This window comes from Onthophagus taurus, chromosome 11 (genome assembly GCF_036711975.1).
Source record: "Onthophagus taurus isolate NC chromosome 11, IU_Otau_3.0, whole genome shotgun sequence".
Taxonomy (NCBI): Eukaryota; Metazoa; Arthropoda; class Insecta; order Coleoptera; family Scarabaeidae; genus Onthophagus; species Onthophagus taurus.
The window spans coordinates 27,087,024-27,110,413 of NC_091976.1; the positions used below are offsets into that span (position 1 = coordinate 27,087,024).

Below are 23,390 nucleotides of genomic sequence, written 5' to 3' on the forward strand. Positions count from 1 at the left end.
GACTTTGGGTTGTCGTTGCATTTATCCTTGTCCTTGGGAATCATTACTACCGTGGCTGTCTTCCAAATCGGTATGGAATTAAATATGAATGATTGTAGCTCGATGGATCATAGTCTTTTTATTAGTTACGACTGTATGCTATCATGATCGGGTGCCTTCTTGTCTTACATCGCCTTAACGGTATCGAGAATAACGCATATTGCAACATAACACACAGTTTAATATGTCTAACTAGGATGAGACCAATATAAGTGATGATTCATCAAGTATCAAGAAGGTGTTATCAGTTCTGGTGATGAGATGTTTCATTCCCCCCACATTTTCTAAAAAACTTCTGCTACACCTCGAATGATGATGAATTCATGCCGAGCGTTGTTGTGGTAATGCATATTATTTTCAAGACTGGAGTTGTAATCGTACTAGGTACTTTCAAAATTGCACCTTCTCCACACACGAAACGTTTGACGGACTAGATTCGTCGTTGATAATTTTTTGTTACTTTATTACAACATTTTACTGATTAATATCAACCTTTGTAATGGATTTTATGGTTCTAAAATCAGACATCATCAAATTTCCATCATTGCCAAAAAACTGCCAAAATAATATTGACAACATACACAATATATTAATACTGAAAAGAAACAAACATCAACATTTTGATTTTGAACCCAGTTCTATTTGAAGCTTCATTAAACTCATTGTCACCAGGAAGAATGTGTGGTTTAGCGTTGTGTTGCTGAATTCAAATTGTTCGGCGACGACCGGATCTTCTCTTGCTCTCCGTCTTGCTTGAATTTAGAGCAACAATTTTCCAATAATCATGTTCTTATACTACTTTTCTAGTGACATTAGAAACCACTTTCGTTTCAAAGCTCCCAGCTGTCTGATTTTTACTGCTCCGTTTAGCAGGTTTCAAAAACACAAAAGGCCAAGTTTTCCATCAAAGTTATTGTTTCAGAATGATTCCAACGTGGACAAGCTTCAGCGACTCAGAACATTACATTTGTGAGAAAACTCTTACTTCTACAGGTCCTATGTGAGCAGCTTGTGTTAGCAATAATAAAAACATTTTTGGATTAAAAACTTATACTGTAGGAAAAGTTACAAAACTTTTTGTAACTTTTTTTTGTTCTTCTGTTTGTTCTTCCTGCCAAATTTTTGTAGTAATATCTCAACGGTCAAAGTTGTATTAAAAACATGATTAATTTGGTAAAAGCTTGGAGTATAAGTTTGATCAAAAGCGTACATAAGGGATGATTGTCGCAATTGTTCACCGTTCTTTTAAAAGGAGATTTCTCTCCCAATTAGTGTATCTACATTTTTAGGTTATTCCAGTCAATTTGTCATAATCTAGATAATATATATTTTAGGAAATTACTAAAGACGGTTAATTTGCACCCAAAACTTGACCAGTGATTGAAGTTATCGTTCTTTGCCATGTTGTAGGTGAATCATTTTGCTATGTTATGTTCTATTCTCTTTCATCACATTTAAAATGATGATCACTAGAGGAACACTGCAGAGTGTCCAGAGGCTTAAAAGATCTTTAAAAACATTTGAGGCATAAACGGCTAGATCTTTTACCTAATTAAATTGGTACTAATTTTGAGTTATTTTTGAGGTTTTTCTATAAATATACGATAATGTCTGAGGAAACAAAGTTAAAAATTTCATGTAGTTACCAAAGTTGTTTAAATTGTAATATTTAAATAATTTTATATAACTTAATTATTATTATTAGTAAAATTTGTTGGTTTAAAAATTTTTTTTGGTGGTAGTAAAATAAATTTTAACGGACCACCACCTCGTTTTACTTAAGTAGATATTAAAAATTCAGTTTAAAATCCATGGAGATGGTAGTACTTATCTTATGTGCCGGATATCATCCTCCTGTTTAACCCGTATAATGCCGGTAGTATTTGGCGAGACGTACATTAAGTGAATTTTAATTGTGAATTCGTTGAGGCCCCAAGAACGACGGCAGCCAACCTCGTTAAATATTTATATATAAAAAACATATGTAAAACAAACACGACCTCGTAGGGGCCCCAACAGAGCGCCCCGTACTACCTGTTAATTGCGATTTAATTTTTTTGCCCGGCCCGGGGGCCTACCCCGTTATTATCTCTCCTCACGGGTGAATCTCGCCGGCTCGAAACTTGCGAGATAACGCCCTGGTTGGTATTCAGGAACCTTTTGAAAGAGGGGAGCCCGCGCGTGCGAATTAACCGGGATCTTTTCAAATTTATTGCTTCATCATTATGATTTCCAGGCTGCCCCCGTTCCCCTGGGAACCCGATTTGCATTTAGTACCGTTTTAAAGATATTTATTAAAATGAGAGTCTCGCGACGCGCCCGATCTTCTGCCCGATTTTTTTTTGCGACAGTTTTACCATAATAATACCGGTTTCGTCTTTAGCTCGTGCGCAAAATAAATAAAATCGACTCCGATATCATAAATTACTTAAATCCATTTTATTCTTTGTAAATTCAGATTAAATAAAAAAAGGTTTAATTAATTTAATTTCGAAACCAATCGACCGATTGAAGTTAATACGTTTAGAAAATTTATTCTAATCAGGTTTTTACATCTAAATATTGTTAAAGATTTTTGTAGCATCGCTCCAAGTACCACACTCAAAGGATATCCATCATCATCGGTCCATAGGACCGAGAATCAGATAGCCATAACGTAACACCACATTTACCCCAGGTAATTACCCGATACGATGAGAGATGCTAACGTAGGATAATTGTTAATCTGGACGCACACATACACATGACAAAAAACCCACCTCGGTACGTTTTAAGTAATGGTCCATGAAATCGAGAGTAATTTAATTAAACATCCGCGATAATACTACATAATTTGTGTGTGGATGCGCGCTCGTTTGCTCACGTGTGGTCCTCTTCAATCTTTATTGTCACGTGATCGACATTTTTAGTACGCTCGAGGGTTGCTCTGGAATCCCTGGGATCTTCACCGTTACCTATTTTCTTAGTGGTCGGCTTCGAAAGGCAGAGGTGGTCCCCGCGTATCAAATTAGGGAATTAATTGGAACGCATTAATACGAAATGACATACAACGATTGAAGCGGGGGTTTCTATTATGAAATAGATGTTAGATGATTACGTGTGTATGATAAGCGAAGAAGAAATTAGAGGGAAATACTAATTTAATGGATTATTTTTTGTTTGTATTAGATTAACTAGTACTATATAATCTCGTTTCTTTTCATATGCAGGGAGAAATCCGTTTCGGAATGGAATTTAAAAATAATAGCTTAATTTGTTTTTTCGTTCCACCACTAACACTTAAAGAATAATAAGGGACCATTAAAACCTAATATCAGATTAAATAAGAATTTATAATTTTATTTGTATTCTAGATATTAAAGATATTAAAACAATTAAAAAAAATTAACAAATTGTTATAAGAGATTTTCGTAATGTAGAAGAAAGAGGTCGAGTAATTTTCGGTACCCATAAAGTTAATACACCGTTGTTAAGAGTTCGCACTCATGTATCACCATGATGGGGCTATTTGTTTTATTAGGGCCGTTCACGGGATCCGGAAGACCCGAACGGTGAGTTAAGTGCGACCCACTTTTACGGCAAATTCGCGCGGCTTCCAAATTGTTATCGTAATTTTTCGCTCTTGCAATTGCGTTCGATCTTGTATAAATTGGAAAACGTCACTCAAAATTGCGACCGCGCCGGCAAATTGCTTTCTCTCGTTCCCATCTTTAAACACGTACCAGATCCGTAATATCATATTTAACTTTTCACCTTCATTAACAAAATACATTTGAACGAATCATTTAATAAATATTATGGTAAATGTGATTGATGAATGGAAACAGAAAAACAAAGCAAACAGAAAATAGTTCCATCAGAGTGGGCGATTATGAATATGTATGAACATGACGAAAGCAAGCCATAAGAATAGAAAGATTCCAGCTGTTGAAGAACAACATTTTCACTATTGAATCATCATTGACTTCATCAATCAGCTGCTTTTGAGGTAAGCAAGGCATATAACTTTGTAATACTTGAGCCACTGCCTCGGCAGCAAAGCTGCCTCGGGTTCTAATATTATATTACTACTAAAAACGAGGTTTAGTGATAATTTTGTAATACTGGACTCTGGAATCCTGGAGCCACTGCCTCAGCAACAAGGTTGCCTCGGCTTCTAACAAAATATTAATACTGGGAAGAAACCTTTATTTATAACTTTCTAATTCTCGAGCCACTGCCTCGGCTTCTAACAATATATTAATGCCAGCTGTTAAGCTGTGAAGCCATAAAAATAGAAAGATTCCAACTGTTGACAAACACGATCTTTGCACGATATCACTAATCTCTCAATATCACATGTTGCATCATTATCTTCATCAATGCTTATTATTACAGGTTATCAAATTTAATGAAGTTTCAACTCACCAAATATATTTGTTTCGTTTTCATAAATCCTGATCATACGACCTTTTTAAATCAACTGTGTGGTTATTGAGGGTAAGTTGATAAAAATGCAATTTAGAACTTTGTATCTCAAGAACGAATTGAGATATCAGCATAAAATAAAAACCATTTTGGAGCAAATTTAATTGATATTTAATGTCCCAAAAATCAATTCTTCACAATTTCGACGTTATGACTTTTTTAATTCATCTTTGCATATCCACTTATGTCCAGGTAGGACTATATACACGCAATTTGAAAAAATCATATCTCAAAAACTAATTGAGATATCAAAATGATTCAAAAATTATTTTCTTGCAAATTTAATGAAGTTTCATATCACCAAATATATTTCTTTCGTTTTCATAAATACCGATCAGACGACCTTTTTAAATCAACTGTGTGGTTATTGAAGTTAAGTTGATAAAAATGCAATTTAGAACTTCGTATCTCAAGAACGAATTGAGATATCAGCATAAAATACAAACCATTTTGAAGCAAATTTAATTGATATTTAATGTTCCAAAAATCAATTCTTCATTTCTACAAATTTCGACGTTATGACTTTTTTAATTCATCTTTGCATAACCACTTATGTTCAGGTAGGACTGTATACACGCAATTTGAAAAAATCATATCTCAAAAACTAATTGAGATATCAAAATGATTCAAAAATTATTTTATTGCAAATTTAATGAAGTTTCATATCACCAAATATATTTCTTTCGTTTTCATAAATACCGATGAGACGACCTTTTTAAATCAACTGTGTGGTTATTGAGGTTAAGTTGATAAAAATGCAATTTAGAACTTTGTATCTCAAGAACGAATTGAGATATCAGCATAAAATAAAAACCATTTTGAAGCAAATTTAATTGATATTTAATGTTGCAAAAATCAATTCTTCATTTTTACAAATTTCGACGTTATGACTTTTTTAATTCATCTTTGCATATCCACTTATGTCCAGGTAGGACTATATACACGCAATTTGAAAAAATCATATCTCAAAAACTAATTGAGATATCAAAATGATTCAAAAATTATTTTATTGCAAATTTAATGAAGTTTCAACTCACCAAATATATTTGTTTCGTTTTCAAAAATACCGATCATACGACCTTTTTAAATCAACTGTGTGGTTATTGAGGTTAAGATGATAAAAATGCAATTTAGAACTTTGTATCTCAAGAACGAATTGAGATATCAGCATAAAATAAAAACCATTTTGAAGCAAATTTAATTGATATTTAATGTTCCAAAAATCAATTCTTCATTTTTACAAATTTCGACGTTATGACTTTTTTAATTCATCTTTGCATATCCACTTATGTCCAGGTAGGACTATATACACGCAATTTGAAAAAATCATATCTCAAAAACTAATTGAGATATCAAAATGATTCAAAAATTATTTTATTGCAAATTTAATGAAGTTTCAACTCACCAAATATATTTGTTTCGTTTTCATAAATCTCGATGATACGACCTTTCTAAATCAACTGTGTGGTTATTGAGGGTAAGTTGATAAAAATGCAATTTAGAACTTCGTATCTCAAGAACGAATTGAGATATCAGTATGAAATAAAAACCATTTTGAAGCAAATTTAATTGATATTTAATGTTCCAAAAATCAATTCTTCATTTTTACAAATTTCGACGTTATGACTTTTTTAATTCATCTTTGCATATCCACTTATGTCCAGGTAGGACTATATACACGCAATTTGAAAAAATCATATCTCAAAAACTAATTGAGATATCAAAATGATTCAAAAATTATTTTATTGCAAATTTAATGAAGTTTCATATCACCAAATATATTTGTTTCGTTTTCATAAATCCCGATCATACGACCTTTTTAAATCAACTGTGTGGTTATTGAGGTTAAGTTGATTTAAATGCAATTTAGAACTTTGTATCTCAAGAACGAATTGAGATATCAGCATAAAATAAAAACCATTTTGAAGCAAATTTAATTGATATTTAATGTTCCAAAAATCAATTCTTCACAATTTCGACGTTATGACTTTTTTAAGTCATCTTTGCATATCCACTTATGTCCAGGTAGGACTATATACACGCAATTTGAAAAAATCATATCTCAAAAACTGATTGAGGTATCAAAATGATTCAAAAACTATTTTATTGCAAATTTAATGAAGTTTCATATCACCAAATATATTTCTTTCGTTTTCATAAATACCGATCAGACGACCTTTTTAAATCAACTGTGTGGTTATTGAGGTTAAGTTGATAAAAATGCAATTTAGAACTTTGTATCTCAAGAACGAATTGAGATATCAGTATGAAATAAAAACCATTTTGAAGCAAATTTAATTGATATTTAATGTTCCAAAAATCAATTCTTCATTTTTACAAATTTCGACGTTATGACTTTTTTAATTCATCTTTGCATATCCACTTATGTCCAGGTAGGACTATATACACGCAATTTGAAAAAATCATATCTCAAAAACTAATTGAGATATCAAAATGATTCAAAAATTATTTTATTGCAAATTTAATGAAGTTTCAACTCACCAAATATATTTGTTTCGTTTTCATAAATCCCGATGATACGACCTTTTTAAATCAACTGTGTGGTTATTGAGGGTAAGTTGATAAAAATGCAATTTAGAACTTTGTATCTCAAGAACGAATTGAGATATCAACATGAAATAAAAACCATTTTGAAGCAAATTTAATTGATATTTAATGTTCCAAAAATCAATTCTTCACAATTTCGACGTTATGGCTTTTTTAAGTCATCTTTGCATATCCACTTATGTCCAGGTAGGACTATATACACGCAATTTGAAAAAATCATATCTCAAAAACTGATTGAGATATCAAAATGATTCAAAAACTATTTTATTGCAAATTTAATGAAGTTTCATATCACCAAATATATTTCTTTCGTTTTCATAAATACCGATCAGACGACCTTTTTAAATCAACTGTGTGGTTATTGAGGTTAAGTTGATAAAAATGCAATTTAGAACTTTGTATCTCAAGAACGAATTGAGATATCAGTATGAAATAAAAACCATTTTGAAGCAAATTTAATTGATATTTAATGTTCCAAAAATCAATTTTTCATTTCTACAAATTTCGACGTTATGACTTTTTTAATTCATCTTTGCATATCCACTTATGTCCAGGTAGGACTATATACACGCAATTTGAAAAAATCATATCTCAAAAACTGATTGAGATATCAAAATAATTCAAAAATTATTTTATTGCAAATTTAATGAAGTTTCAACTCACCAAATATATTGCTTTCATTTTCAAAAATCTCTTTAGGGAAGGTTATTTAAAATAACTCTTCACTTTTTGTATTATTACATTTATTAAATATTAACTAAACACACATAAAAACTTATATCAAGAACTTAAGAACCTATTTCTCTAACGGTCGCGTCTCTCTCTATCTCTCCCTCTTTCAGTACCAACCTCAACCTTCATTTTCTCCAACACTTTTATTTTTTTTAAACAAAAAATTGAATTGTCAATTAAAAGTCTTTTTACAAAGTTCTGATATTTTTCTTTACATAAAGGTTTTGTAAATCCATCAGCAACATTTTCTTCAGTATTAACATATTTTACTATTATTTCTTTCTTTAACACTAAATTTTTAATAAAATTAAACTTTATATCAATGTGTTTTGTTCTCTTTGAATTTTCAGAGTTTTTAATTAAACTGAAAGCACTTTGATGATCAATCATTAAATTATCGTCTCTCGTTCTTACTTTAAAGTCTTTTAATAATCCCCTCACAAAAATAATTTCTTGTGCTGCATTTGCTGCTGCTACAAATTCTGCCTCTGCTGTTGATAATGCCACATAACCTTGTTTACGACTGTTCTAAGTAACAATATTAGTTACATAAAACACTACTACACCACTGGTACTCTTTCGATCCGATTTATCACCAACCCAATCTGAATCAGAAAATCCATCAACTACATCACCACTCTCCTTCTTGTACAATATACAAGAACTTTTCGTTTACTTCAAATAGCTCAAAACTCTTTTTGCAGCTTCCCAGTCACTCTTTTTAGGTGTGTTAAAATTTCTACTTAAAAATGATGTTGCAAAAGCTATATCAGGTCTCGTACATCTATATGGTCTATATGGAATATCTTTTAACTGCTCTCCCCCACTAAAATAACCAGTTATCATGTGAGTTAACTTACCTTCATACCATATCTGCCCAGAATTTTATCTATGTATATTGATTGTTTGATAAACATTTTGTCCTTTTCGTGTATAATTTCCATTCCTAAAAATTCATTTATCTTTCCCAAATCTATTGCCTTAAATTCACTTTTCAAATTTTCTAGAACTTTCTCGTATCTTCCAGCCAATAATATATCGTCCACATGTAATAACATTCATGCATCGTCACTTATATATAAGAAATAATCCACTTCTGATCTTTTAAAACCATTTTCTAATGCAAATCTATTAAATCTTTCGTTCCAATATCTTGGTGATTTTTTTAAACCATACAGTGATTTATTTAACTTTAAAACCTTTCCTAGTATCTCTCAATACCTTCAGATATTTTTATATACACATCTGACTGTAATCTTCCATTCAAGAATGCAACTGGAATATCTATTTGTTGTATGGTCCAACCATTATTTCAAGAGTTTATTAAAAATAGTCTTATTGATGACATTCTAGATAGGGGTGCATACAATGTTATATCAGAATTTCTCTTGTATTGAAAACCTTTTGCCACTAATCTGGCTTTCTTTAAACCATCTCTTTTCTCTGTAAATACCCATCTCGTGTCTATAAGTTATGTTTCTTGTTCCTTCAAAGAATTAATTTCCTTTTCTATAGCGTCTTTCCATCCTTTTAGAATAGCTTCTTTGAAATTTATTGGTTCTTCTATTGATGTTAAATAAAGAAATAAACTAAAGATGATTTGCAGTTTAAGTTCGCAAATCATAAAACTACCATACGTACTTGCTGCCTAAGTACATAGTGGCCATTATAAATTTCAAAACATCTCTATAATTATCTATGCCAGATTGTAAATTCTTCTTAAACATTGTGTTAGTATTAGTAAAAATTGTATAAAATGCAGTTGGCAAATTGCTTTTTCTAGTTCTCATCTTTAAACACGTACCAGATCCGTAATACCATATTTAACTTTTCACCTTAATTAACAAAATACATTATTCAAATATATTAAGGAACGAATCGTTTAATAAATATTGTTGGTAAATGTGATTGATGAATGGAACCAGAAAAAAACGTGGTTATCTCTCAGACATTATTAGAATTCAAATTACGTAAAGTAAATATACAGTGAAAAAATAGGTAGTGTACAAGGTGTGAAGTTGAAGTGACGACTCAGCTATCTGATTAACCCCATAGAGCTACAAAGCGCGGTACCATTATCAAATAATGATGACAGCATGTGGCATCGTCGTTTTAGTCTCGGAATAATAATATAATATAAACAGAGGTTTGGGAGCGGGACGATCTGTCTAAGATTTAATTCAAAATGATGAATAGAGAGAAACTTTTCTGCTTTTATTTGTACCTACCCCAACTTTTATCATATCCGACCATAGACAATTTAAATCGTTTTAATCTTAAATATTCTCTACTCATTACAAGGAATTTTTTGTATAACATTAAAAAACAAGGTTACCCTCACTTGGCTTAAAAGCCGTGCGAAAGTTAATCTCTAAAATAACACGCAGCTACTTGGTTGCTATTTAGCATAATAATACGTAATTACATGGTCGGGTGCTAATTATTTTTAACAATATAGCCGATACAGCGGGCGAGTTGTCACCTCAACGACGAAATGGAAGAAAAAGTAGCGTAGCCTGCTATTCCTGGGGCTTATTAACGATTTAATGCTGTGCACATGATTAATACCGAACTTGCAAAGTGATTTCTGCGCCTTTTAACTTTTATTTTTAGGATGGGTAATTTTATTTTTTAAATTTATTACAAAGGTCTCGATCGGTGAAAACGCGTGAAATGATTATGTAAAATCGAACGATGTTCCGACTAAATTATAGTTGAAATATTATAGGTTTGGGATGGGATTAAAAAAAGATTAATTGCCGAAAATTTTATGTAGCTGTTTAAATATTTTATTTAATCATTTCGTTGTAAAAGTATTAATTTACATCGATAATGCAGCTCAATTTCTCTCGAAGACAAAATGAATCGTATTATTCATCCATTATACTTTTGAATGTGCTTCTTATATTATAATTAAGCACATTTAAATTGAAATAGAACCAAATAGAAAAGGATAAATGAACACTTTCTCTAATGAAAATTTTTTAATGAAAATTAAATTAGTAAATTAATATGTACTTAAAGAAGACTAATACAAAGAAGACTAAACAGAGGATGAAGGTGATGGAGATGAAAGTCTTATGACCTATGTTGAATGTGACACTGCGAGATGGGCAGACCAACACCTCTATCAGAGAGAGATGTAACATACCGGATGTAGTAAAATGGACAAGAGTAGGATAGAAAGGATGGAAGAAGCATCTGGAAAGGCCCAAAATATCAAAATATAAGGCTTGACAAATAATGAAGCATCCCTAATCGAAAATAAAAAAAGATGAAGAAAGAATACAGAACCGAACCAATAACAGAAACGGAGATGAGATAAGTAATACACACTTATGAAAATCTAGAATAATCTATGTCATAAAAAAATCTATAACTTGCCTGAAACACTATATAACATATAAAACTTTGTGCTGTTAGTAAGAGTATTGGAAGTAGTAGAGTATATATAGAAGTATACAAACAGAGAGGGCACAAAACAGGTTGTTTTAATAACATTACCTCGACTTGGCGAATACCTATTGCATTGTAATACTTGAACCATTGCTTCGGCTTCTCGTGATATATTAATACATGAAAAGAAACCTCTATGTACAGCTTTGTAATACTTGAGCCAATACCTTAACAGCAAAACTGCCTCGATTTTCAGCGATGTAATACTACTGAATAGAAAGCATTATTGATAATTTAATACTTGAGGACTAATATATTGCTTGTAACAATATATTAGTCCTCACAAGAAACCTAAACTCGATCCACTGCCTCGGTTTCTAGTATTATATTACTACTAAAAAAGCTATATTGATAATTTACTAATACTGGAGCCACTGCCTCGGCAGCAATGCTACCTCGGCGTCTAACAACATATTAGTCCTGACAAGACATCTTTAATTTTAATTTTGTTATACTCAAACCACTACCTCGGCAGCAAAGCTGCCTCGGTTTCTAGTATTACATTACTACAACAAAAAGTTTTATTGAAAATTTTGTAATATGGAGCCACTGCCTCGGCAGCAATGCTGCCTCGGGATCTAATATTATGTTACTACTAAAAACGAGGTTTATTGATAATTTTGTAATGCTGGAGCTACTACCTCGCATACAAACAGAGAGGGCACAAAACAGGTTGTTTTAATAACATTACCTCGACTTTGCGAACACCTATTGCATTGTAATACTTGAACCATTGCTTCGGCTTCTCGTGATATATTAATACATGAAAAGAAACCTCTATGTACAGCTTTGTAATACTTGAGCCAATACCTCAACAGCAAAACTGCCTCGATTTTTAGCGATGTAATACTACTGAATAGAAAGCATTATTGATAATTTAATAATACTAGAGCAATTGCCTCGGCAGCAGAGATCCCACGGCTTGTAACAATATATTAGTCCTCACAAGAAACCTAAACTCGATCCACTGCCTCGGCAGCAAAGCTGCCTCGGTTTCTAGTATTATATTACTGCTAAAAAAGCTATATTGATAATTTACTAATACTGGAGCCACTGCCTCGGCAGCAAGGCTACCTCGGCGTCTAACAACATATTAGTCCTGACAAGACATCTTTAATTTTAATTTTGTTATACTCAAACCACTACCTCGGTAGCAAAGCTGCCTCTGTTTCTAGTATTACATTACTACAACAAAAAGTTTTATTGACTATTTCATTCATATCGTTAACAGCCAATAAGAAATTGCGGTTTTCCGTCAATTGCGAGTATTTCAGCGGTTATTTGGCCGTAACCATGGAGAACGATAATACGAACCTTTGTATTATCGCTGTAATACGAACCTTTGTATTATCGCTTGTTTGACATTTAATTAATTTCGAGACATCCATGCATGTTTCCATAACAGTCAATGTAATTTATTAAAAAAATATAAAAATTCTAAAAATATCTATATTTTTTATTCATGAAATAGTCTAGCCATATACAACACGACAATCGAAAATACACGAATCTCGACGTATTACCTTAAAAAACACCACTCGACCTTCGGTCTCGTGGTGTTTCAGGCAATACGTCTCGTATTATCGAGTATTTTCGATCGTCTTGTTGTATAATATATGAAAATGTTGTAATATGGAGCCACTGCCTCGGCAGCAATGCTGCCTCGGGATCTAATATTATGTTACTACTAAAAACGAGGTTTATTGATAATTTTGTAATGCTGGAGCTACTACCTCGTACACAAACAGAGAGGGCACAAAACAGGTTGTTTTAATAACATTACCTCGACTTTGCGAATACCTATTGCATTGTAATACTTGAACCATTGCTTCGGCTTCTCGTGATATATTAATACATGAAAAGAAACCTCTATGTACAGCTTTGTAATACTTGAGCCAATACCTCAACAGCAAAACTGCCTCGATTTTCAGCGATGTAATACTACTGAATAGAAAGCATTATTGATAATTTAATAATACTAGAGCAATTGCCTCGGCAGCAGAGATCCCACGGCTTGTAACAATATATTAGTCCTCACAAGAAACCTAAACTCGATCCACCGCCTCGGCAGCAAAGCTGCCTCGGTTTCTAGTATTATATTACTACTAAAAAAGCTATATTGATAATTTACTAATACTGGAGCCACTGCCTCGGCAGCAAGGCTGCCTCGGCGTCTAACAACATATTAGTCCTGACAAGACATCGTTAATTTTAATTTTGTTATACTCAAACCACTACCTCGGCAGCAAAGCTGCCTCGGTTTCTAGTATTACATTACTACAACAAAAAGTTTTATTGAAAATTTTGTAATATGGAGCCACTGCCTCGGCAGCAATGTTGCCTCGGGATCTAATATTATGTTACTACTAAAAACGAGGTTTATTAATAATTTTGTAACACTGGAGCTACTGCCTCCGCTCTAACAATATATTAATATTAAAAAGAAACCTTTATTTATAACTTTATAATTCTCGAACCACTGCCTCGGCAGCAAAGCTGCCTCGGCTTATAACAATATATTAATAGTGATAAGAAACCTTTATATATAGCTTTATCGTACAAATATTAAAAAAAAATATTGACTTAAAATTTTCTGTATACCTGTTTAAATATTTCAATAAAGAAACATTTTTTGTTAACATATGGGAATCTTGTACCGTTCTGGTATGAACATGAAAGTATCAATTTATATCAATAATAGTCTTCATCGGATGACTCGTTCTTCACCCAGTTTACCCGTCGTTAACAAGTATTCATGCCGTTATGAAAACGATTTCCAAATTCCATTTCGGGTCAGTTAATTTCCTATAAAAAAAGGCGAATTTCGGTCGTGTTAAAATAATCGAAAAAACGACGAAAAACGTTTATTTACTATAATTACAGACTACCTTGTACAGATAAGAGTCGATCGAATGATTTTTTCAACGCCACACGTGTTAAGAGAGAAAAGGATCCGTCAGCTGTGATTTTTTTAAAAACACTTTCATCCAAATTACAGGCTTTGCGTGGCTCCTGGGGCTACCGTCCGGGCCGGTAACGTACGCAGTTACACTTTTCGTTGAAGGGCCCCCCCGAGTTCATTTACTCCTTAAATCAACAACGAAGCCTCGCAGACACGTCGAACCCGTCATTAACGTAATGTTCGCAATTTATATCGTTCGCATGGGGCGTCTCCTTCGCTTGGTTCATTTCCACGATAACGAGGATTTACTTAAAGGCGTTAAAGGCCGCTTGTAATTGCCAGAAGCGGTCGATTTCGGGGCCGTTTCAGTACCGAAAATTGGCCGTTTGGATTACGTACCACCGCCGCTCTTGGCAAACGAAACCCAAAGGTGTGAAAATTTCGGTGATTTGCCTCACCGACGACTGTATAATTTTATTTTCCTCGAAAACGCCCTTTTTCTTTAAGAACGCACACGTATTTCTGAAAAGCACATTTTCAAGACGCTTTGAGCGATTTTGTCGTCTGAATATTGTAAGCTCAATCGCCAGAAGGGTTTCAGAACGTCTCAATCCTCATTCATATCATTTTTAATACTTTTTTCCTATGTCATCCGTTACATGAATTTTTTCAACGTACTTTCACGTCATTAAAATAATGGTAAGTGCGAAACTTAACCTTGCCAAAAGGGAATTTAACTTTTCGATTTTTATGCAAAAGGTAATTGAGAGCAGTAGCCAGAGGACAACAGAAAAATGTTTTTTTAAAACAACATTCTAAAAAATTATCACTCTTAAAAATCTTCCTTCTCAAATTGAGTTAACTAGAAAATATCCACTAAGTTACTTTTTTTTCAGCAGGAATTACGTAACGGGTGGTAGTTATAAGGTAATTTATTTGTACAGACGGCAAAGGTGCGTCACGATGGGACCAATGGCGAGAGAGCCGGCCATCGAACGCGTTCGAATTTAAATTGTTTCCGTACAGACGTCGTCGGCACACCCGGAGCTACTAAGATCCAAAGGAGGCCGCCCTCAGAGAAGAGGCCCTCGACGAGGTTCTTTAACGGCCGTCTTAATGGACGTTTTAATACTATCAGAAAGACACGGTGCAGGAAAATAAAAACGACTCTTCGATGGCTTTAAAATTAAAACGTTATTGATCAAAATCCGGTCCTTGAGTAAACAATGTAACGCGAAACCGATTATTCGCCGATCGAATTACCGTGATTATCGACGCGACCGAAGCAGATCTCTTAATTTGTCTTACATTATGTTAAGTAGTAAGGGAGGCTTGTAGTAATATACTAAGATTATACCTACGCCCGGAGGATTATGTAAAATTGTTTATGCACACAATTTTAAGATTAAAAAAAGGTTAACGACTGTTTCTGCTTATTTGTTTATTACTAATTTGATCAGAGTGGGTGATCATCAATGTTTATGAACATGAAGAAAGCAAGCCATAAAAATAGAAAGATTATAGCTTGAGGAACAACATCTTCACTGTTGAAGTAATCTCTCCATTTCAAACAACATGGAAAGTGATTTTAAAGCCAATGAAACCAGGAGTGCGTATAAGTTTGTTAAACGATTGAGAAAAGGATAAAAACCCCACAAAGCTCTATGCAGAGATGAAACAGGGAAGATAGTGAGCGATGAGGGTGAGGTAAAAAATACCTAGAAAAATTACTTCGAGAACTTACTAAATATGGGATCCCAAACGGAGGTTGACAATGGTACAACAAACCAAGAAGAGAAGAAGACCACGGAGTCCATATCCATCGATGAGGTTCAAGACACAGTTGGTTGATCGATGGCATACCAGTGGAGGTACTGGAGGTTGGAGGTGGGGAACTGGTAAGGAGAATTTATAGACTGCTGCAGAGGATTTGGGAAGAAAAAAGCTTGCCTGAGGAATAGAGAAAGGCGGTAATATGCCCCATACACAAGAAAGGAGACAAGCTTGCATGTCGAAACTATCGTGGGATTGAACTCCATTCAACGTCCTGAACCAAATACTGCAACCTTTTGCTGAAAACATCATAGGCGAGTACCAAGCAGGATTTAGAAAGGGAAGATCCACCATAGATCAAATATTTACCGTTAAGCAGATACTAAATGGGAATATGATGTTGACGTGCATAATATATTTGTGGACTTTAGGCACTCCATTAATAGACAAGAGCTGTTCAAGATCATGAAACACTTTGAAATCCCAGCAAAGTTGATATGACTTGTTCAAAGCACACTGATGGACACCAGAGCATGTGTACTCTACTAGATCAACACGGAGAAGACAAACTTACTGCTACAGACGAAGAGAAACATTAGTATTGAGACATCGACAAATGACTACATAGAAATGGTGAGAACTACGAATTTAAAGTATATTATCAAGTCATGACTGTTTTGTCAGTTGAGGTATGGTGGATTAGAACCAGAAATCTGAAGGAGCTTTCAATTCTACACAAAAAAGGTAGTCTTGCTTACATTGTCTAACGCTACTGGTTTCCAAGATATCTGCTTTTACATGTTTCTATGTAATTTTAAGGTTGACATTTAAAATAGGTAACTATAGCAACTAGTAACGATAATAATCGATAACAATAACAATTAATTAATAACAATAGAATATTGTGACCATATTCAGAAATGCAGTGGATTTAAATCTGGATTTCTCACTATTAAAAAATGTATTATGTCGTGGCATTTTCAAATTGGTAATAACTTTATTGTTGGTAAAAATGATTATTGCACACGGAAATTAGATCAATGTTGACAATTAACAAGCAATTGTCGAAACATGAACGAAAAAATTAGCCAACTTTGCTTATGTTAAAAAATAAAAGTTTTAGAAGAAAAATTATATTTAAACATTTAAAAGTAAATAATTCGAAAACCGATAGACTAGGACAATTTAAATAAGAGTACATTGTTTATGTAAAATTAAATGCTCTTTGTGATTTGTAGCTCTTATTGGACGTAGCTCGACAGCCAAAAAACTTATGATTTGATTATCAAACGAGCAGTGTGTATCTAGTATCTAGCATCCTCTACGAGCAATAACAAAACAAGTTTGAAATTCGTATTTCTCATGCTCGAAAACATAAAACTACCAAATTTTATGTTAATAATACAAAAAGCTTCAAAATTATCAAGAAATTTCGAAATAAGAATTTAACTTTCAACTATAAGAGATGTTAGGTTAAATCATCATATTTTGGTGTGTAGTATTTCCGGTATTCGGATTTCCCATTCTTTCTGACTCACCCTGTATACCTTGGTGTAGAAATATCTGTGCTGGGTACAGAGGAAGGAGAAGTAAATACAGCGTATTCTGCATTGACCTCCATATGCAGATCTACGGATAAACACGGAAAAACCGTCATTAGACCGATTGTAAGCTCTGGAAATGGGGCATGGGCGCGAATGTCTTCGAGAGGAGCATCTTGATGAGAATATTTGGGCCAGTTCGGGAGACGGATGGATGGAGATCAAGATACAACTGCGAGTTGTATGAGATTTATAAAGACCTTCCACTGGCAGAGTTCGTCAGACTCCAACGCTTAAGATGGCCTGGTCACGTGATCAGAATGGGAGAGGAGAGAGTGCCGGGACGATTGATCGGTAGAAGATTACAAGGAGTGAGAGATGGTCGAGAGTAGGAGTTGAAGAAGAAAATCTAGGGACAGGGATGAATGGAGGCAGAGGCTGAGGGAGGCCAAGGTTCGATACGGGCTAAATATACTTGAATACTTCAGCAACAAAGTTGCTGAATTAGTCATTGGTCTTTGACCGTTGTTGTTTACGCTTTACACGTCACAATTTGCAAAACAATTGGAGTATTGTAAAATTAATATGTATGCTGACGATATACAGTTATATTTATCGTTCCCAGGTATTGATTATCATGGTGCTGAAGCTAAAATAAATAGTGACTTAAATAGAATGTATCGTGTGGCAGCCAACTATCATTTGAGAGTCAACCCAAGTAAATCCATGTATATGTGTCTCAGTAATGCCAGGGCTACTAGCAGACCTGTGTTAAATATACAAATGAATGGTGAAATAATCAGTTCAGTTCAGGAATCCAAATGCTTAGGGTTAGGAATAGATAATACGTTTAGACACAGATCGCAGATTGGCTATTACATCAAAAATGTATCTATCTTACGGTGGATCTGAAAAAGTAACTGTGTTTTGTTCTATACCAGTTTAATTGCATGGCGGCACTCTACCACCCGACTGTTGATGTGGTGACTTCTAACTGCATACAGAGAGTGCAAAACAGTTGTCTGAGGTATATTTATGGTATCAGAAAATTTGATAGAATTACTCATAAGATGAAAGATATAAAATGGTTGTCAATGAAACAATGAAGAGATCTTCATAGCTTATGTCTTTTCCATAAAATTATAATCTCATATAAGCCCGAATATCTGTATTTGAAAGAAGCTTTACAAATCTTATAGTAAATTTTCAAATGACATGCGAACTCTGAGCTTAGGTAGATTCAGGAAAAGTTTGATGCGGCTGAGGTTTGAGCTATGCTGCTCAAGGAGAATAATATCTTATGCTAGAATATTTACCGTTAGCATGTTGGGATTTGTGAAGGCAGTATAAATTTTTTGCTCTATTTGATTAAGTATTTTATAATTCATTTTATATGTTTTTTTTTCTTTCTCATGTTTTCTTTTTTGCTTAATTTTTGTTTTTATTTTTTTGCAACCAACTGGGTTGGTATGAGCATTGTCTGGAAACCGCCCATTGTGTTCCTTCTTTAATTTATATTATGAAATAGAAATATCGGCTTATAACAATTTATTAATGCCAGCTGTTAAGCTATAAAAATAGAATGATTCCAGTTGTTAAGGGACAATATCTTCACTATTGAAGTAATCTCTCCTTATCATATGTTGCATAATTATCTTCATAATTGCTACTTCTGTAAAGATTAGCTGCTCTTGAGGTAAGCAACATAAAATTAAGATTCAAAATATTCTGAGCGATGTAAGCTTAATATACTGTCAAATACAATCTCAAAAAGTTCTGTATTACAACCTAAGTAGAAGGAGATAATGTAGAGTGTGCATTTATGTAGGATTCAAGGCAATCTAAAAAATGGATTTGTTCCTAAAATGTAAAAGTGTGAAGATGGTTTGCAGTTCAAATTCCCAAGTCCTAAAGCTACTATATGTGCTTATTGCCTAAGTCATTATCTATGCCTGATTGTAAATTCTTCTTAATTGTGTAAGATTAAGATTACTTTAAATTAAATTGCAGTTGACAAAAAAAATCTTAATTAATTATTATATTGCAAATTAAAAGAAATGTTATTTTATTAGCAGCAAAAGTATTCTTAATGATAACAAAAGAACTAATTTGATAAATTATCCATCAACCCAAGTAGTTAATATTTGTGGTGAATTAGTCACACGTCGTCAGTAAATCACACGTTGACCATCTTTTCCATCTCTCCCATGATTCTCATTTGGTAATTTCATTCCTTTCTTGCTTCCGTTCTCACACCCGTTTCTTGCCAAACTCCACCTTAACTGAGTGAGGTAGAATTCGGGTTGCTATCAATCTCGATTCTCCACACCAATTTGTGTTCTCTAAGACGTCTTGGCGGCCAACGAAGAGTGTAGTGTAGTCCGGGGCCGGCATCATCCCGAGTTCTTTGAACTATAATTAGCGAAGGTGTGCTATCATTTACCTAATTACAAAGGCCGGCAGCGATGAGCGTAGAGTCGCGCGGGCCTCCCGAAATTTCGAAACACCCGTAATTTCTGGGTCGTTTTTGAACCGCGCCATCGTCTCGAAGATCAGCAATAAAGAGGAAAAACGGGTTGGCGGTAGCGCCTTCATCAGCGATTGGGTGGCAGATTAACGTTTAAAAGGGTGTGCTATTGCTGAAAGAGGTCAAACTCCCATTTTTAAGTCTTTTTATTTCTCGGCAATTTGATTAATGTTTTTTAGTTAGCATTTTTTTTACAATAATTGAATTGAAGCGGATATAAACTCGCCGTTGAGTCGCATAACTTTTGGAAGGCTAATTTACCACTTACATTCAGCCTTTCTTTTAATATCGCCCGTAAGATGGCAGCAACGACGATTAAACCAAACGGTATAAGAAATAATTTAAAAGCGCGACCCTGTACGGTCCGAACCGTAATTATCGCGGCCTTCGCTGCACGTAAAAGCCCCTTTCTTTGGTAATCCGCTAGTTCTTGGCATCTTTACACCCGAGCAAAGGCGCCGCGTGTACATTTCCGCAATTACGTCGCGAATACGACCGTAATTTCTTAATTTGGTCAACATTTACAACTCTGAATTGAAAAAAGAATTTAAAAGTAGTGTAATTAGTTTTGTGGTTTAAATTTGAGACATAAAACTTAATTGAAACGCATCTCAAGATAAATATACACGTGTAGAACGACCATTATCGAACGTTAGTCCAACGTTTAATTGCTGAGTACGATAAATTACTAACAAGAGGTAAGATCACGCGATCACCCCGAATTAATTTCACTTTTTATCTTAAAAAAAAGCTTTTTAAAGAGGAATTATTTACGTTAAATCGTAGAAGGAGGAGACCTCCCTTTTATTTGTTTAATCCATTCCCTTAAAAAAATCTGCCCATCAAACAACCCCTCTTCCTTCAACGTCAAAAAAGGGTAAAAGGTTACTCAAACCTCTTTTGTTAGAATACGTACATCCATTCCTGAATCCTAATAGAAAATTCCGCAACCTCCGACCCCTTCTAATCCCTTTTATTAACCCCGATCATCATCCCCAAAGCGAATGCAAGATATCACTTTCGCCTCGAAAAACCCCTTCGAAATCAAGCCTCGACGGGGGATTGCGCTCATTTCGACGCCGCTTTTAATTGTTATAATAAGATAAAGCTCGTTAAAGCAGAACCCATAAATTAGTCCAAAGGGAATTAGGACCAATTATCTGGGGGTTGGATCGCTGAAAAATGACGGTTTAAATGCCGACGTCCGCTGTAGGGGTTGTTTTGAGTTATTTGCGTGCTCACCAATTAGACCGCGGGGGTATCATTACGAAATCACCCCGGAGGATGAAATTTGTAAACAATAACGAACGGTGCTGCCCTCTCTGTTAAGGTTAGGGAACTATCAAAGCAGGTACAAAAAAGTAACAAAAACAAACTATGAAAAAATTGCAATAAATAAATTTGGTTATTAAGTAAAAAATGAATTATAAATAGAATGAAGCTCATTCCGTTATAATAAATGAAATTGAAAGGATGTTGTTTAGAAAAGCTCGACATAGCACTTTCACTGCGTAACCATTACCACTACTACAAATTCCCGGTTGAGTCGTCCGGATGGCGACTAAAAAACGACGCCGACAAGACGCCCAAAGACCCAGAGCGACCAGTCTAAGCTACTACTGACCTCTACAACTCGTCTTCACTAAGAAGAACTCCTCAATGACTTACATAAGAGAGGTGGACCCCACGGTGTAGAAGTAAAAAGTAGAGAGAGACGAGGATATCGGCACGCGCTCCGAATCCCCACTATTCTTCGCCGCAACCCCTTGTAGATGATGGTGGGGACGGAGAACCCAAACCTACAAAGCTTTAGGACTCCGACCGAACCATATCATTCCTGTAGTGCTTCTCGAGGTGTTCGCTTTAAAGCTCTCTCCCTTATCCCGAAGAAAAAAAAAATCGGTTCACGAGTGTTAAAGTTCCTCCTATGGCAACTGTTCTGCAAGCTATGACTTTAGGGCAAGCTAATAAAATGTACAACGTTATCCAGCAACATTCACCCACGCAAACTAATTGTGTTATCGTATCAACTGGGATGACGACGGCCGCCAAGTCTGTCATTCAAGGAAAAAGACCTTTGGCGCCGGCTACTGAAAGATCTTCAGTCTTGGTGACCAACAACAACGATCTCAGGTGTAAAAGAAAAATTCAATTTGTACCTTACGGTGGTCCAACTCAACAACCGGCTTCCGTGGCAAGAAGAAATGCGAGGGAAAGAAATCGTGTTAAGCAAGTCAATAATGGATTTGCCACATTAAGACAACACATTCCCCCGTCTGTTGCTCAAGCGTTCTCCCCTACCAATTCTTCTTCATCAAGAGGTGCAAGTAAGAAACTAAGCAAAGTTGAGACTTTGAGATTAGCAGTGGAGTACATTAGAAGTCTTCAACAGATGATCGAAGATCATGAAGCTGAATTAGGAAATGGTACTTCAAACGAAAATATTCAAGATAATCGATTTTATAATAACTCCCCTGATATGCAATACACATATCTTTTACCAACCCCGGCATGTTCGGAAGCTTCAGCTTCTCCAACCCCTTCACACCATAGTTCAGACGGTTCGATTTCAACGACGTCTTTTAATTCAAATCTTCACCTTATTCAACAAAACGACTATGAAAATTACGATCCACGAAGTCCTGAAGATGAGGAGTTATTAGACGCTATTTTTCATTGGCAGCAAGAATAACTTTTCTTCAGTTTATCACGGTAAGTGTATTTTTTAATTAAAAATTCAAAGATTTTATTTCGAATGGTTCAAAATAGGGGTTGAAAACTAGCTGTGCAACTCCAGGTCGTCTACCTGTGTACGGCGGCAACCCCTAAGAATTTTTTTTTGTGTGCGCCCAGAACATAAAAAGAGTTTTATGCAAGGATTTTCTTAAGACTCCCTGCATAAAAGGCATTCATTCCTTGGGGATGCACACAATACAGTCTGCGAAATTCTCCTCGGTACATAATTTATTTTTTCCTACGTCTCCTGTCGTATACGACGGATGAAAGAAAAAAAAAATAGGGAACTCGTTTTTGAACTTGCTAAAGCGTAAGTGAAACGAGTTCCTTAACGGTTTCTTTTATAACAGAATTATTAATATTATTAATAAACCATTTTTACTTATAAATTTTTTTAATTACAGAGAATCAAGGCCAGTCCAAATAAACGCACCAAACCTTACGAAAAATCTCAACGTAACCAAGTGCCTTTTTCATCATTCCAACAAAAAAATAATCGAACGAAAAAAAGTGATATTTTTACGTAGAGTGAAATCCTATTTTTGTTACTGTCTCTAAGAGAGTATCATTGTTAAATTTCTAGTCAATTTTACATTTTGTACATAACATTGTAAATATTGTTTATATACATTTTTAGCATTTTAAGGAT

General features: G+C 34.3%; 1 protein-coding gene across 1 annotated transcript; it reads left to right on the forward strand.

Annotated features, from left to right (window-relative positions):
* The first annotated feature begins 21,838 nt into the window (after window positions 1–21,838).
* Window positions 21,839–23,387, forward strand: LOC111416027 (achaete-scute homolog 1a-like). Its single transcript, XM_023047969.2, has 2 exons — window positions 21,839–22,717; window positions 23,146–23,387. The coding sequence occupies exon 1, from the start codon at window positions 21,933–21,935 to the stop codon at window positions 22,695–22,697; it is 765 nt and encodes a 254-aa protein (XP_022903737.1). The 5' UTR covers window positions 21,839–21,932; the 3' UTR covers window positions 22,698–22,717; window positions 23,146–23,387.
* Window positions 23,388–23,390: the final 3 nt, after the last annotated feature.

What these genes read in the sequence shown, in the direction of transcription:
- LOC111416027 (XM_023047969.2), top strand. Translation starts at nt 21,933, where the DNA reads ATGGCAACTGTTCTGCAAGCTATGACTTTAGGGCAAGCTAATAAAATG.